Here is a 17,449-nt window from a genome sequence, read left to right on the forward strand (position 1 = left end):
TAAGTGAATTGTATATAAGAAGAAAAAAAAATTTTTTTTTTCAATGTACGTAATTTTCAATCATACAATAATAATAATAATAATAATAATAATAATAATAATAACAATAATAATAATAATAATAATAATAATAATAATAATAATGCGCTAGATAATTCGTGTTCGAATTCTAGCGGTACGTATCACGTGGTGTCGAAATGATATGGTAGTTCGAAGATGCACGAAGAGGAGCATAGATGGCGACGTAATCGCGGGTCAACGTTTTTACGATGTATCGTAAGATTGGAGCAAGCGGCCGCCAAGAGGCAGCCGCCGAGATGCCGCAAAGGTTTCTGGGTATGCGGAGGGAGCCATATTTTTTCAATATCAGTTACGCGAAAACAGCGTACGTATAGCATCCGCGGAATGGAATCACGATTGTCGCCTTGCTCCGAGAGCGCGTCCCTTGGTGAAAAGTGATAAGGAGGGTTGGTCGACGACGAACAAACGTCAAGGACGATTCCATACCGACTGTGATATCTATATCTATATATCTATCTATCTATCTATCTATATATATATATACACACATATATATATATGTATATGTATGAAATATATATACAAGTGTGTAGATATATCCCATGTATCGTGGCCGGATCGAAGTAGAAGGAAGAAACATAAAATGGCAACATAACAACGTGAGAGGGAAAGATATAAAAAAGAGAGAAAAAGAAAAAAAAAAAGAAAAAGAAAAGGGAGAGAAACACGCAAGCACGCGATCGAGAAGTAAGATAGAAATAAGGTAGAAAAGGGTAGGAAGTAAAATCGAGGAGTGTTGCTGCTGCTATAGCCGCGCGCAGGTGTTCTCGAATCCGTGGAAGAAGAGGGTTAGTTAAGTTAACCCGAGGCTCTCGTGGTAGCGCGCTCGCGGTGGTAGTGGTGGTAAAATAGTGGCGGTGGTGGAACCGGGTGGTATTGGTGGTGGTGGTTCGTAGTGCCGGTGGTGGAAGTGAAGGAGGAGAAGAAAGACGAGGAGGAGGAAGAAGAGGAGGAGGAGGAGGAAGAGGAGGAGGAAGAAGAGAAGGAGAAAAAGGAGGAGGAGGAGAAGGAGGAAGAGGAGGTGGTGGTGGTGGTGGTGGTGGTGGTGGTGCTGCCGCTGCTCCGCTGCTGCTGCTGCGACAATGACACAGCGTCATAACACGATGTTCGTCCGGCCGTGCGATTTAACGTAAAACAAGCGGCGTTCTGTGTTCATCGAGAACCTGCCTTCCTTTTCTCTCTCTCTCTCTCCCCCCCTACACACCACCCTGCCGACCCGACCCGCCCCGCCTCGTCCCGTCTCACCGTTCTGCTTACCAGCGAGCGATCAAGCGAGCGAGCGAGCGTTCTATGTGGAGTCGCGCGAGGGAATGATCTACGTCGTTTCGTGTACGCTGACGTGGAAGGGATAAGAGAGGAAGAGTGAGAGAGAGAGAGAGAGAGTAAGGAGGAGAAGGAGAAAGAAGAGGAGGAGGAGGAGGAGGAGGATCGGTGGAAGAAGGGAGACAAGGAGCGAGGAAGAAGCAGAAGAAGAAGAAGAAGAGGGGAGAGCCTCCTTTCTCGATGCGGAGAGCGGTTTCTCTCGTTTCCCGTGACAGTGGGCCACGATGACACGAACGAGTGTCGTTCGTTCGTTGGACGAGTAGTAGCAGCAGTAGCATTAACAGCAGCAGTAACAGCAGCAGCAGCAGTAGTAGTAGTTGTGTAGTAATAATAGCAGTAGCAGAAGCAGTAACAAGAGCAAGAGCAACGGCAGCAATAGTAACAGCGACGACATTAGTAGTAGTAGGAATAGTACCAGTAATAATAATAACTGTAGTGTGACCAGTTGTGTTAAGTGGTCGGCCTGTGTATTAAACGGTACGATATAAAGCCGGCTCCGCTACTAACAGTTCGATTCGAAGGTTGCCAGTTATAGTTTCTTTGGAAGAGAGTGATATTATACTTGTATATTCGGATATATACATATATATATATATATATAGATATATAGATATATAGATATATAGATACATATACACACACACACACATACACATACACATACACATACACATACACATACACATATAGTTAGACGCACGCGTCTGTCTGTCAGTACGAAGAGGCGTCCTTCACGATCGAGGTCGCTACGATCGGTCGTGTCGTGTCTGTTCGTTCATCGCCGGTCATCGATATCAAGGCAAGATCGCGCGCTTTCATTCGACGAGAAAAAGAGAGAAAGACACACATAGTGAGTCGAGAGACGATACGCCACACGGCCTTGGGAACCGGCCGAGGCGTAGTAGTTTCTCTCTCGCGCGCGCGTCTTTTCGCAGCAGCGTACGCAAGCTCGTCATTTACCGGCAGAGAGTGAGTGAGAGAGCGAGCGAGAGAGAGAGAGTGAGAGAGAGAGAGAGAGAGAGAGTGATAAAGGGAGCGTGCGCGCGTCCTAGCCGGCACAGCTACTACAGCGTTTAGCTTATATTAGATGAGGTGACATGGAAATTTCTATCGTCTTCTCTTCGTCTTCTTCGTTTGACGCGATGCGCGAGTGTCCGTCGTTACATTTCGAATTGTGGTCGATCGATCGACTAATTCCAAAATCGTCAATGGACTTCTTATGAACAAGTAAACAAATGTTAAAAAGGGAAGAACACGTTACGACATCACGACTTTGAATGACGTATCTAATGTAAGAGAAAAAATAGGATAGAGAGACAGAAAGAGAAAGAGAGAGAGAGAGAGAGGGAGGGAGAGAGAGAGCGAGAGAAAGGAAGAAGAAAAAGTTAGCACGCGTGTGTGTTCGTGCAAGTGCGATCGCGTTGTAATCCTACAAAGCTAATATCAAATCGATCGTCCTGGATATCGTCGTGTGGACCGGTAACTCTTCCGCCGAGGATGTCGTGCTACGACAACGGCCGCTCCGATAGCACGAGCAGCAGCAGCAGCAGCAGCAGCGGCAGCGGCAGCAGCAGCAGCAGCAGCAGCAGCGGCAGCAGCGGCAGCAGCAGTAGTAGCAGTGATAACGGTAACACTGGCAGTAGCAGCGGTGGCAGTGGCACCAGTGGTAATAACAGCAAGAACAGTAGTAACACCAGCAGAAGCAGCGACAGCAATAGCAAGAAAAATAATATCGAAAAGAGTAAGAGACTCGTGACGTGGAAGAAAAACGAAGTGGATAGTATCGTTACTCTTTGGGTGCCGGTCGTAAAGGCGTGATCGTTTCTTTTTCGACGGAGGATGCGTCAGAGCGACAACAACGGCAACCTGCTGGTGGTATCTAAACGTAGGCGTGCGCCGTGCGTTCCAGTGATGTCGGGGTTCCTTGCAGCGCTGCTGGACCTGGACCATGGCCGGCAAGCCTGAGCAGCAGCCGTCCACGCACCCTGCTCCCCCGAACCACGATCATCATCATCATCATCAACAGAAACAACAACAACAACAACAACAGCAGCTTCAGCTTCAGCAACAGCACCCGCAATATCAGCAACAACAGCAGCAACATCCTCAAAATCCGCAGCATCAACAGCAACAAAACAACAATAATAACAACGGCGGTGGTGGCAGTGTTCTGGTCTACGTTTCGGGGGAGAACTTTGCTTACGCCACGGCGGTGGGTGGTCAAAATGCCGCCGCCACAGCCGCCGCCACGGCCGTCGCGACGACCACGGCCGGCTATCGGCTATCATCGCCGAGGCATCAGCCGGCGACGGCTTACGTTGCCGGTGGTGTCATTCCGACACAACTTCCGACGGCGGCTTCTTGCTTTCCCGCCAAAACCGCCAATTCGGCTGCCGCCGCCGCCGTCGTCGCCGCCGCCGCTACCGTCGCCGCCACCACCAGCACCACTGCTATCACCACCACCACCACCATCACTACCACCACCACTACTACCGTCGTTGCCGTCGATCGTACTCGAGCGAATTTGAAAAGGTCTAATGATCATCATGCCGTTTCGGTAACGACGACAACCACGTCTGCGATAACGACGACAGGAAACACGGCAACGACGACAGTAGTAGCGTCGAGCGATGCTCGAAGGGATCAGTCGAGGTCGTCGAACGACGAGGAGGATGATTACGTCGGTGGTATCGTCTACGGAAGGACTCAAGTCGTCGCTGGTAGAATTCTGGGCAATGAGTATTCCCAGGACGCCGGTAGACGAGCTAGCAAGGACGATACGAGCCTCAAGATGTACCCTTCCCATCGTTACAACAACGTAGCAAACAGCAACGTCGTTGCTGGTGCTTCTGCTGCCGTTGTTGTCGGTTCTGGTGGTAACGCTGTCAATAGGATTGGCTTGCTTGAGAGCAATGAGGCTCGAGTGACGCGTTTTGTGCGACAACAGACGAACGACGTCGGTGTTGTCGACAGAAGAGACGATAAAGTTAGGCAACAGCAACAGCAACAACAGGATGGATATGACAGGCAGACCGGGTCTTCCTTGTCCGGTGATTCGGTGAGGTCAGACATCGGTGAATCATCGACGTACAGCAGTCTCAGCAGTCCGGAAAGTCAGAGTCAAACGTCCTCGCACGACGGCTCGAACAACGTGACGATGAATGGTGCGGTAGGAGATGGTGCTTGTAGTAGTGCTAGTAGTGCTTCTTCTGGTGCGGGTGGTGCAAGTGGTGCGTGCGTGCAGCAACAACAACAACAACAACAACAACAACAGCAATCAACGCGTTCATCCTCAACGACGAGGCTCGCGGTTGCGAACGGCAACAACAACGAGAACGGTGCTAACGCGCAGCACAATGTTGTGCTCACGATGAACGGTAATGCGGTGCTCGCGCAACAACACCAGCAGCAGCAGCAACAGCAGCAGCAGCACTCTGTCACGGTGCCACGTGGATGGAAGAGGATATGCGCCAACGGAGTCATCATTTATATCAGGTCAGTGATTTCTTTTTCTTCTTTCTTTTTGTCTTTTCTTTTTTTTTTTTCTTTTTTCCATTTATCTTTTCTTCTTCTTTTTTCTTTTTGTTTTTTGTTTTTGTCTCATAGTCCTTCCGCGAGTCTCTATTACGTGGCCACTCACGTTGAGTCATCCCAAATCTTTTCCTTTCGAATGTTACGAACGTGAAAGAGAGCTAAGGGGGAACCGTCCTTCTTGTTGAGAGTAAAAAGCATGTGTACGGGGGCAGGTCTCGTCGCTCAAACGGGTTTATCCAGAATCGTTTCAGCCGGCTCTAAAAAAAGGTTTCCTCGAGCGTCTCCTTTCCTCTCCTTCCTTTTCATCCCTTATACCTTTTCTCCCCCCTTCTTGCTTCCCTTTGTAGTCCTTTTCACCGTCGACCTGAAAAACATGAATTTTCTGCGAGTGACGGACGAAGGATAGTTTCTCTCTCTCTCTAACTCCCTCCCCCCCCTCTCTCTCTCTCGCTCTCTTTTTCTTTTTCGCGCGCGCGCGCCCTTTCCCTTCCTATAAGAACTAAAGAACGAGAAGGCGTCTTCCTTTCGAAACCTCATTGTACTTTTATAGTTTCTTTTCGAGAAGATCCATACGGGGGATGTTTTTGACTCTTTCGTGCCGTTTCCACGGCCACGTTTCCTTTCATCGGGATAACACGCACGTTCTACGCCATTTGTGTGAAGAAGTAGTCTCTTCTCTCCTCTCAGTCTCTCTTTCTCTCTCTCTCTCTCTCTCTCTCTCTCTCTCTCTCTCTCTCTCTCTCTCTCTCTCTCTCTCTCTCTCTCTCTCTCTGGCACGTTTCTTAGCCGTCTTTTTTCGGACGAACGTGAGTTTCATAAATTAAAATAAATAGTGAGAGGCGCGAAGGAGGCATAGGAAGAAGATGGGGATGAGAAGGTGGTAAGGAGGGAGAAGGGAGAACTTTCGGACGACGATAAACTCAACGTTTGGCATACCATCGAGTATCTTTGATGAAGAGAAAGTCGTAGAAAAGTTGACGAAGAGAAAGTTATAGATCGAATTCTTCTATTCGTATGCATATATACATATATACATAAGTATGTATATACATATATATTATACGTAATTTGTATAGAAATCTTCTCTCTTTCTTTTTTCTTTTTTTTTTCTCCCTTCTTGTATTGCCGAGGTTACACCGAGAAAAATGATATATCTTACGAAGGAAACAAGATGTAGCTATTTGCAATATATTTAAAAAAAAAAAAAAAAAAAAAAAAAAATGTCCCGCTTTATCGTAATTTGATAAATTTACGTGTTGCATCTATCGTTCTCTTGAAGAGAATGAAGTAGCTTGTAGACAAAAAATACTTCCTTCTCTTTTTTTTTTTTTCCTATCTTTCGGCAAATCTTTTCCGATGCGGAATGATTTGCGAAAACGTCATTGAAACTTCATGTAGGAACGACAAACGCGTAATACGATTTTGCACGGATCACGTGGGATCAACCACAGGGAAGGAGGCCCTATCCTTTTTCTTTTGTATATAAGAAAGAAACCAGTAGGTATATATATATATATATATATATATATATACATACATATACATATCTTTTTTCTTTTTGCTTTTCTTTTCCGAGGTTCCACGAAACAGCAAAGGGCAACGTCTCGTGGCCAGCGCTCGTAATCGAGGACCGACCAGTCTGACCTGGCCCGTCTGAAAACCTCGTTAAAACGATCCTTTCCGGACTCTCTCTCTCTCTCTCTCTCTTTCTTTCTCTCTGTTAGAAGTCACGGTTTAAATGACGTTTAAAGGGCCCCGGCAAACAATGCTCGCCCTCGTAACACAGACTGACCCGGTCTCGTATGGTCAAGCGTCTATTTTCTCGCTGAATCAACGAAACGTTTCTCCTTTTTTTTTTTATCGGTTTTTTTCGTTTTGTTCTCTTTCTTTTTCTTATTTTTTTTTTTTTTTTTTTTTTTTTTTATGTGCGTATGCGTGTGCTCGGACGTGTGGTTATATATATATGTATATGTAGGTCTCGTTTTACACCAAATCTGGTCACCAGTTCGACTTATTGTCAATTGTCAGTTTTCCAGGTCAACGTTACGCTTGAATTTTCATGTTTCCTTCAAAGATAACAGTAGACTCTTACAATGTTCTTACGAATTTTTTCGTAAAAATCTTTCTTTCCCGTTATAGAAATGTATAGACATATGTTACATACATACATACATACATACATACATATATGCACGCAATATATCTTATTTATCGTAATACGATCTCTCTCATTGGTTCGATGTAATCGATTCCATATCAACAAATTCGTAATCGAATATGGATCGAAGATGCACCGAGTTACATACAGGCCCGTGTCCCGTTGTTTATTGGTGATGACCTCGGGGAAGGGAATTTGCCGAAAGACAAATCGGAGCGCAAATACGAAAAAAAAGAAAAAACAAAGAAAAGAAAAGGAGAAAAATGAACGATCCTTCTTACATGCACTACGAGGATCTCGAATAATCGGCCATTCGTATCTTCGAATTTCGATGTAGGTACGCAAAATTCATTCGTGTGTGGCTTTGGTCGGCGATTTGTCGTAAGATTATCGATCGTCATTGATCCTATCGAAAATGGGGAGGAATATCGATGTGGTTTCTCTCTCTCTCTCTCTCTCTCTCTCTCTCTCTCTCTTTCCCCAACCCCTATCTCTCTTTCTCTCTCTTTTGAACGGACTCGTGGACAGGAAGCGTCGGAATGGTCGGAAGGAAGGGAAAGGAATTTGGTCGAACCGCGTTGTTCGTGCGATCATTGATTTACGATGGTACGTCGTAAATACCAAGGGTGATGTACGACCATGACCATACTCCTCCACCTCTCCCCTATCTCTCATCCCCCGTTGTCCCTTTCCTTTTCACTCTTTCCACGCGCAGCTTCTTCCTTCTTCCTTCGTTGTCGAACGCCACTAACGTTCCTTTCACGGACCTTCTTCCTTGATTTATAATACCTATAGGCTCCTTGTCTCTTCTCTTACATACCTCCCTGCCTTTACGGACTGCGGAGGCTATCAAAGTAATTCCTTCGGATGTCGCCTCAGAATTTCTTCGAATTCCGCTTCTCTCGCACGCTATTATCTATCTTTTTCTCTTTATATATGTATATCGCTTTTTCCTCTTTCTCTCTCTCTCTCTCTTTCTCTCTCATAATGGTTTTTTTCTTTCTTTCATTTTTTTTATTACAACAATAACAACAACAACAACAACAACAACAACAATCGCTATGCGATGACGTTTACGCATAGCGACTCTTTCATTTTTATTTTTATTTTTATTTTGTTTGCTTGTCTGTTTGTTTGGTTTTGTTTAGAAAAATGTTTTTTTTGACCCATGACACTGTCTTGTGCCATCTATATCATTATTTACTCACTTCAGTTAATAATGTATACACAAGTCGTAGAGATTTTATTTTTATTTATTATATGTATGTATATCTATATCTTAATTATGAATCATTGAATAACAAACAGTTCCACTTTTAATCAATAATTTATTCTCTTCACTTTCCATTTTGTGAAATTAATCGTTTTGGCTTCTGACTAAGTTATAATTCGGAATTGTTTGCTCATCAATACGATAACGTATAAAATAGTAAATTGAAACCGTCAAAAGGTACATAATATAAAATACAGTGAACTCTCGTATATAATACGGTTTCATATAACACGATGATGCAAGAAATGATGACAAGTGTTCTAATAACATATCATATACATATGTACATTAACGTGTAATTTTATAATACAAACAAATGCATACATAAATCTATATTTCTATAAATTATATCAACTGGTATAACGTGAAACATTTGTCGTTAATTATTATTACAATTAGATACAACGAGACATATAATAATATGCCATTAGATATTTGATTTTTACAATTTTTACGAGCAACGTTGTATTTCTATTTCTTTTTCTTCTTCTTTTCTTTTATTTTTTTGCTTTTTCTTTCTTTTCTCTCTCCCTCCCTCCCTCCCTCCCTCCCTCCTTCCTTACCTCCCTTTCTCTCTCTTTCTCTCGATCGTGCATTAGAATTATAAACGTGTACGAATATATGCGTTTAACGCGCATGAACCAAACTGAATAATCGGAGCGCATTGTATAATGAGATCGCAAATAGGTCATGCAATTAAGCATGCGTACGCGTGGAATACGGCGTGCCGCGCCGGCGAGCACGTGCGAGCGGAAGGTTAAAACGCGGCATCGGCCGCAATTTCTAACGAATGTACGAGCGTGCGCCGCTCACGCTTGGTTACGCGCTTTCTGTCGCTTTCATCGTTTGGCGGTTCCTCTACCAGTCTAACGTAACATTCTCTCTCTCTCTCTCTCTCTTTCTCTATTTCTCTATCCCTTTCTCTCTCTCTTTCTCTCTCTCTCTCTTTCTATCTCATTTACAAATACTCTCTCCCTTTCTCATACACACATACACACTCTACACTCTCTCTTTCTGTCACAAATGCACATTCTCTCTCTCTCTCTCTCACACACACACACACACACATACATACACATTCCCACACTCTCTCTCTCATTCCTATTTCTCTGCCCGCTTTACTCCTCCCCTCTCTCTCTCTCACACAAACACTGTTTTTTTTCTCTTCTCCCGTCCCACTCTATTTCATACCTCCATCCTCACTCCTTTTTTTTTCTTGTTGCTCAACATCGAATCGATAGGCATGGTTAATTAATGTTACGAAAAAAAAAGAAAAAAAAAGAAAATAAAGAAAAAAGAAGCCAGTGGAAACGAAATGAAATCGACTAAGTTTTAAATATTTAGAGTTCGATCGGGGATTAGAGAGATTTATTCAAATATATTATATCAGGTGTTTTTATATTGTGATATAGAGGAAACTATAGATCACTATGTCGTAGATGGTAGAAGGAAGATATGAGATAAGTGTGATGTATGTATGCGAATATCCTCCGTTTGTTTTCCCTCGGCAAAAGAGCATGAGCAGACGTTTACGCGCGTGGTTTTGCCATTTATTCATTCATTCATTCATTCATTCATTCATTCATTCATTCATTCATTCATTCATTCATTCATTCATATATATTTATATATACACTTATATAATGAATATTTAATTAAATATTAATGATGTATTTTTGTGTCCGATATATTATTTTTTTTACATAATATAAATAGTGTATTGCCTTAATTAATTACTTTATTATATAATTTAAAGATTTAAATGAATATAATTATAAGTTCTAATGAGAGATTTATTTGTTTTTTATTTATTGAATCAATATTTCTCAACATTTTCTATCATATTTTAAATAAATGATCGGTATTTATAAATGAAATATTGATACGTAATATAAGTGATGGGTATTATTAGATCGATTAATATAAAAAAAAAAGGAAAAAAAAAAAGAAAAAAGAAACTGTCAATATTTTAATTAAAATATTTTATAAATTTAATGATTCGTCAGTATTTTTATAAATAGACGAACAGTATTTATAATAAACTCAGACTAAACCCAGACGCTGCCCTGATGCAACAACCCTGACGTAATCCTGATGCTTTGTTATTTATACCGATCATATATATATATATATATATATATATATATATATATATTAGATACTGAAATTTTTATATATCATTATATATTTTAATGCTAATCAAAATATTTATATATATTGACCATGCATTTTACACAATATTTATCATTAATTAATAAAGATATTGATCCAATCAATAGAAATGTGTATCTAATGACCGAATAATACAATATTCGCACGTTAAATATTTGATCAAAATATTTGATTAAGATTATATTATATATATATATATATATATATATATATATATATATATATATTACATATATATATATATATTACATATATATATATTACATATATATATATATATTACATATATATATTACACACACATATATATATATTACACACACACATATATATATATATGTAATATTATTTTTATTACTTGTGCTATTTGCATTAGATATTGAAATTTTATCATATGTTTTATCAGTCATCAATAATTTAATTATACATACATAATTAAATTATTCATCGGCTTTAACATTACTAATCTATAATTCAAATCACATATCATTCAATAATTTATCGATATTAACAATAATAAATCAATGATAACGACGTTTTACAAAAGGCATATCCTTTTTCTTATCTTTTTTTGACCATTCGAAATTGTATTATCGTATTTATGATACGACGAGGTAAAATTAAGGTTAGGATAGTTGAAACTGTGGGTACTGGTGTTGTCCGTGGATGCGGGAGGACGATAGGAGGAGGAGAAGGGAGGTGTCGTTCAACAGTAAGAGGAGTAAGAGTAGTAGGAGTTGAAGCAGGAGAGGAGGGACGGTGGGAAGGGGAATAGAGGGTGGGTGGGGGACGGTGGGGAGGGAGAGAGGGAGGTAGAGGGTCAGAGTACAGTAGAATGAGCGATAGTTGCGCAATCCTGCCTCCATCGTTGTCGAGCAGCGATTACGCAAACGTGATAATTAATTGCCAGTGTTCTCTGTTTAATGACTCGTCAAGTCGTTTGCTAAACACGCCAAATCGCCGCGACGTCACGAAAATCGCTATACAGGTGCATCGTTGCATGTCGGTGCTGTTAATTCCACGACGTTGGACGTTACATAATCTCGCGATTTCAAGTGTTTTTCGTTATTTCTTTTTTACTCTCTCTCTCTTTCTCTCACTCTCTCTCTCTCTCTCTCTCTCTCTCTCTCTCTCTCTCTCTCTCTCTCTCTCTTTTTCTCTCACCTTCCCCTCTCTGTTCTATTCTATTCTATTCTATTGTATTTTACTCTATCCCATTCTATTCTATTTTTCCCTTTCATATAGGTTTTTCATCGATCCTGGAAATATGTATTGTTTAAGCGTCGAACGTCGTCCCGATACTCGAATTGCCCTGTCCGTTCTCTCTCTCTCTTTTTTCTTTTTTTTTTTTTTTTCCTTTTTTTTCCCCTCCAGGATCACCACCAAGGCTGACCTAAAAACTCTCTTACCTTTCTTTTATCCGATCTCTCTATAACGTCAAGTAAACCGAACGAACAATAAACGAAATCCTCTTCTGTCTGTTATGAAAATATGACGCGTATATAGACATCTGAGAATGTCGATGACGGGTGTAGGATAAATAAGCTCGACCCGAATAATCTCGCGTTATTTTTAGATCGTATCGATCTTAAGCGAATGAAATATTTTCCGACGATAATCGACGGTATATAATTCCTTATTTCACCGACAATTCACGTTAACTGTTCTTAATCGATCCTAAGTTGTATCGTATGTATACATATGTGTACATATGTATTGTACATAATATACGTAACATGTCGGTTGGCGTAACGGCTAGAATCGTCTCTTACGAAACCGGATGGATGGATATTCAGGTTCAGATTCGGGTTTGAATACTTGCAAAAGGGATTTATGATTGTTGGTATGCATATATATATATATATATATATTCTTTTATAAAGGATATTTCATTCTAATTCTAATTTCTCCAACTGGTTGGTTTTCTTTTCTGTTCTTTTTTTTTTCTTTTTTTTTTCCCCTTCTTTTTTCAAGTTCATTGTAATTTCTTAAAGTATCTTTCGACTATTGCAAAAATAAAAATACATATTTATATATTTATATCGTCTACGTATCCAATTATACAATATGAATTAATGAATATGAATCATTGTATTGTACTTATAACAACAAATAAATCAGAGATATAATGAGTATGAATTAAGTATTTGGATAAAAAAAAAAAAAAAAAAAAAAAAAAAAAAAAAAAAAGTGATAAGAAAATTGCCCAATGATGAGAAAATGAGATATGATTTTATGGCCAGAGTCAATCTAGCAGAAGGGACACACAAGCTAAGGTACATTTTGGTTACCAACGAGAAATTGTCTCGGGAAGGTCTGAGATAAAGTCGGATTCGAATAAAATTTTTATTTATTTTCGAATATATGCTCTAGAAGGGCAGCCTTGTTATACGGGGCCGAGGAAAACAGAAATATTTGACGACCGATCTTTAAGAAACCTAGGACGTCACGTTATCTCTTTTCCACTTTCGTTTCTTATCTTATAATTTTCTTTGTCTATTTATCTTTATATATAGATATATGTATATATAATAGATTGTTCGGAAAGTAATTTCGTTTTTTTTTGTGAAAATGAAAGACAATTTTCGTATAACGAACAAATATTTTATTAAATTATATATTGGCCATTCTGGTCCAATACCTTTTGCCATCTTTTTTCTGGTAGGTAGCATGATCCCATGCTCATAAAATTGTTGTTCTTTGCTGGCAAAAAACTGATCGTGGTGGTTTTTGACCTTCTCAATTTGAAGTGAAGGTTTTACCATCTAAAAAATTTTGCAATGACCGGAATAAATAATAATCCGAAGGTGCCAGATCTGGAGAATATGGTTGGTGTGGCATTGTATCCCATTCAAGCTGTAAAAGCTTTTGGCGAGTGACCAAACTTGTATGAGGTCTCGCATTATCTTGGAGGAACATTACACCTTTTCTATTGATTAATTCTGGCCTTTTCTGTTGAAGTGCATCATTCAGTTTGTCCAACTGATGACAGTAGACTTCCGAATTAATTGTTGTGTTATCCGGTAAAATCTCAAAAAAGAAAAACCGATTCCTTTAAAATCCCATCAAACAGACAGCATCACCTTTTTTTGATGGATATTGGCTTTGGAAATGCTTTGAGCCGGTTCATCTTTTTTGCTCCATGATCTCTTGTGTTTGACATTGTTATATACAACTCATTTTTCGTCCCCAGTAATGATGCGCTTCAAAAATGGATCATTTTCGTGATGTTTGAGAAGCGAATCACAGACGTCAACGCGACGAGACAAATTTCTCTTCGTGAGAACATGGAGAACACCATATATCGAACTTCGAGGTTAAATCTAGGCCTTTCAAGTGGTCATAAACAGTTGAATTTGATAAATTTAACCTCTCACCGATCTCACGTGTTGTTATTTGCCGGTTTGCATCAACTAATGCCTTTATCGTGTCTTTATCAGCTTCAACCGGCCTTTCAAAACGTGATGCATCTTCTACATCAAAATTGCCGGATTGAAATTTTGCAAACCAGTTCTGGCACTGGCGTACTGTCAACACATCTTCTCCATACACATCGGTTAATTTCTTTCTGGCTTGAACAGCATTTTTACCTTTTCTATAGTAAAAAAGTAAAATATGACGAAAATGCTGCTTATTGTTCTTCATATTTAAAAGGGCACCAACCAAAAACTACTGCGTAGAATCAATTGGACTTTTTCACACACAAGCCTTACTATATCAGGTCTCAAAACATATAATGATTATATGGCTTAAGTGTGAAGTTGGGTGTAAAAAAATACAATTAAATCCTCTGTCGTGTAAAAACGAAATTACTTTATGAACAACCCAATATATATATATATATATTTCTTGATGAGAAAAGATTATTTTAAACTTTACTATTTACATATCATCTTTTATCTACGAACGGATACCTACGTAAATCTTCCTTCTATTCTCTGTTCGAAAGTGGAGAGGGATACTGACAGAGGTCGAGTCGGTCATGTCGATGGAAATTCCCGCGACTCGCGATTTCAGCACAATCTGCAAGCCGTTCTTCGTGTGCGTCTTCTAATCCGAGACGCGCGGTAAGAAGGACGGAACTCAATTCAGACTAATCTGACTCTGGCCGTTTCTATCTTCGATTCTGAGGGCTTCTTTTTATCAAATTTGTTTGCTTTCTTTCCTTTTCTTTTTTCTCTTTTTTTTTTTTTTTTTAATTTCTTTTTCCTCTTCATTTTTCTCTTACGGAGTATCGATCGTTTTACGGATTTAGAGAAAAGTTTAATGTCATCAAAAGCGATATAATTGAATAAATATTTAATTAATCGTATCGTAATTAACGTAGGACGATTTTTTTTTTTTTTTTTTTTTTTTTTTCATACAACTTTTTCAAAGCTTAGTAAGAAGTATTTTCAATATCGATCGTAAAAATGAAAATGAAAAGAGATAAGAAAATAGTGCAACTTTTGATTTTTGTAATAATAGTAAATTAATAGTACGACGTCCGGAAGCAATAAATAATGGATTAATCCTTTGCACTGCAAAAACGACATACGCTCAAACGTTCGTCAATACATACGAAGGTTATATATATATATATATATATATATATATATATATATATATATGTGTCTAATAAATTTTACTTAACATATATCTATATCTAATATTTACTATTTTCTTAAATTATAGAATTGGACATATATTGGATGTATATATTGCTGTATGTCATATGGCAACCAATCAAATTATGACTAAGTAAAGTGAAATGTAAACGAGAACGTGCATATGATATACCATAAATTAATATAACGATCTTCATCAGTTAATTTCGACGTTACATTAATAATTATTAATGAGAATCGAAAAAATTACCTAGCTGACAATTAATATAATATAAGGCTTAACGATTGATATAACTAGATATCGATTATGCGCTTCGATAATTTATTTGAAATTTTTCGCATAGTTCGAGGATTATCGTAACGCAATCCGCGCGAGGACGTATTATTATTGTTCATGAATTCCATGAATGTTTCTTAATCATCTTACTAGGAAATGGAATTCAAACGATAACCATCGATATCGATTCGATCGAATTAATTGAATTTATAGTGGTCCATAAAATTAAAACTGTGTTCGGACGACGGTGATCGTGCATCCAGCATACACATTCGACGGTATGTATTTTTGTCGAGTCCTTGAGTCACTTTAGAGGCATTCTCTATTGAGTAATGGGCTAATTATAGTTTTCACTTGTTCAGAAACTTCTCTTGCCTGGTTGGCATCGATCGCGGGAGACCGAACGAGCAGATTTCTCCGTGGAAAGCGAATTTGATTAATTTTATATATTTCCCGCATGAGATAGCTCGTCGTTTACCTATCGTTTCATTTCTATCTAATCAATTTCTCTTTAGTTTAAACCTATTAATTTACATGGATACCGTTACTCATCTTAATTATATATGTATACACACACACACACACACACACACACATAAATATATATATTATATCTGCACGATCGCAGCGTAATGTTATTTGTTTTTTTGCTCGTTAATGTCAACTTCATACTCAACGTTGATTCCTTCCTATCTATTTATTTATTAGTTTATTTTTATTTCTTTGCCCCCTTATTTCCCTCCCACCCCCCTTCCTCCTTTTTTTATCTTCTCTTTTTTTTCCTCTTTCTTTTTTCTTCCATTTTTTTCTTTTTTCGAAATTTTCGAGCGATAAAGTATCAAGTGGATATTTTTCAATCTCCCGTCAGTGGAGATCTACGTGTAGAAATATACAGCGGGAATAATTTATTACCATAGCGATTGCACGCGCGGTACAGCACGATGTAGCATGTTCCCGAAGAGATAGCATCGGGTATACGCACCTGGTTACTTGTATTTGGTCATCGTTGTTATGTATGTGTATATAACTCGATATATCGACCAGGATTAAACAAAGATTCATTGAAGTCGTCGTCGTTGTCGTCGTCGTCGTCGTCGTCGTAGTCGTCGTCGTCGTCGTCGTCGTAGTCGTCGTTGTCGTCGTCGTTATCGTAAATCCACGACTCGTCGAGGAACTCGACGCAATGCATTCGATGTTTCAATCGGTTTAATAATATACTATTATCGCTTACGTAAAAGGCTACTCCTTAACGAGATAAGAATCAACGGATCAACTTTTAATCGATCATTATTATAAAGTATATGCCATCTCTATTTGAGAATTCTGTGTTACGATACGATGTTACGAACGATTAATCTTTTTAACAGAACGAACGGGGAAAAAAGAAGATGAAGAAAAAAAAAAAAAAAAGAAATAAAAAGAATTCTTTTTCCCCGTCTCAATTTAATTTCGAATGAATTAACGTTTGGTCACGACGATACGCGTTATATCTTCTTTACAACGAGTATTATCTAACGAAGGTAATTTGTAAATTATAAAAAAATTCTGTTTTTTACGTGTATGTGTGCGTGTGTGTATATATATATATATATATATATATATATGTATGTATACGTGTTCCTATGATTAATCGATGAACGTTGAAATTTGTTGATGGTTCGAACGTTATCGATAATATAATTACGTCCGGCAAATTTACTGGATATATATATGACTTTGAATATTTATTATCCGATTCGGTGCGATTACGCGCGTCACAGACGAACGAACGTTATTATTCCATGTACCGAACTAAATTAAACGCGTGGGAGCAAAAGGTAATTTGTGCTGATAACTAACCACCCACGTAAACGCAAGATCTACGCGAAAGGAACGAACGAGGTCTGAACGGATGACTTCTCTAGGTCTTTCTATCCCTCTTTATTCCCTCCTATCCCTCTCTTCTCTCCTTCTTCTCTTGCTTCATCGTTTCTTGACTATATTTAATTCCGGTTTGACGACAGCAATAACATTTCGTGTATTAG

The 17,449-nt window shown here is 39.0% G+C and overlaps 1 protein-coding gene and 1 long non-coding RNA gene across 6 annotated transcripts in view; both read left to right on the forward strand.

Annotated features, from left to right (window-relative positions):
- The first annotated feature begins 130 nt into the window (after nt 1–130).
- Nucleotides 131–17,449, forward strand: part of LOC124432200 (protein split ends-like) — a 252,717-nt gene continuing 235,398 nt past the window's right edge. For 2 of the 5 annotated variants that reach the window (XM_046980902.1, XM_046980919.1), the window contains exon 1: nt 159–4,899. In XM_046980902.1, coding sequence (XP_046836858.1) covers nt 3,353–4,899 — 1,547 coding nt within the window. In that variant the 5' untranslated portion in view covers nt 159–3,352. Of the gene's footprint in view, nt 4,900–17,449 lie in introns of all 5 variants that reach the window. The other 3 variants (XM_046980929.1, XM_046980911.1, XM_046980936.1) reach the window with 3 other exon arrangements.
- Nucleotides 11,344–16,044, forward strand: LOC124432270. The gene is made up of 3 exons (XR_006944219.1): nt 11,344–15,106; nt 15,216–15,703; nt 15,788–16,044. It is a non-coding gene; the product is annotated as an uncharacterized LOC124432270 (long non-coding RNA).

Source organism: Vespa crabro, chromosome 1, assembly GCF_910589235.1.
Source record: "Vespa crabro chromosome 1, iyVesCrab1.2, whole genome shotgun sequence".
Lineage (NCBI taxonomy): Eukaryota > Metazoa > Arthropoda > Insecta > Hymenoptera > Vespidae > Vespa > Vespa crabro.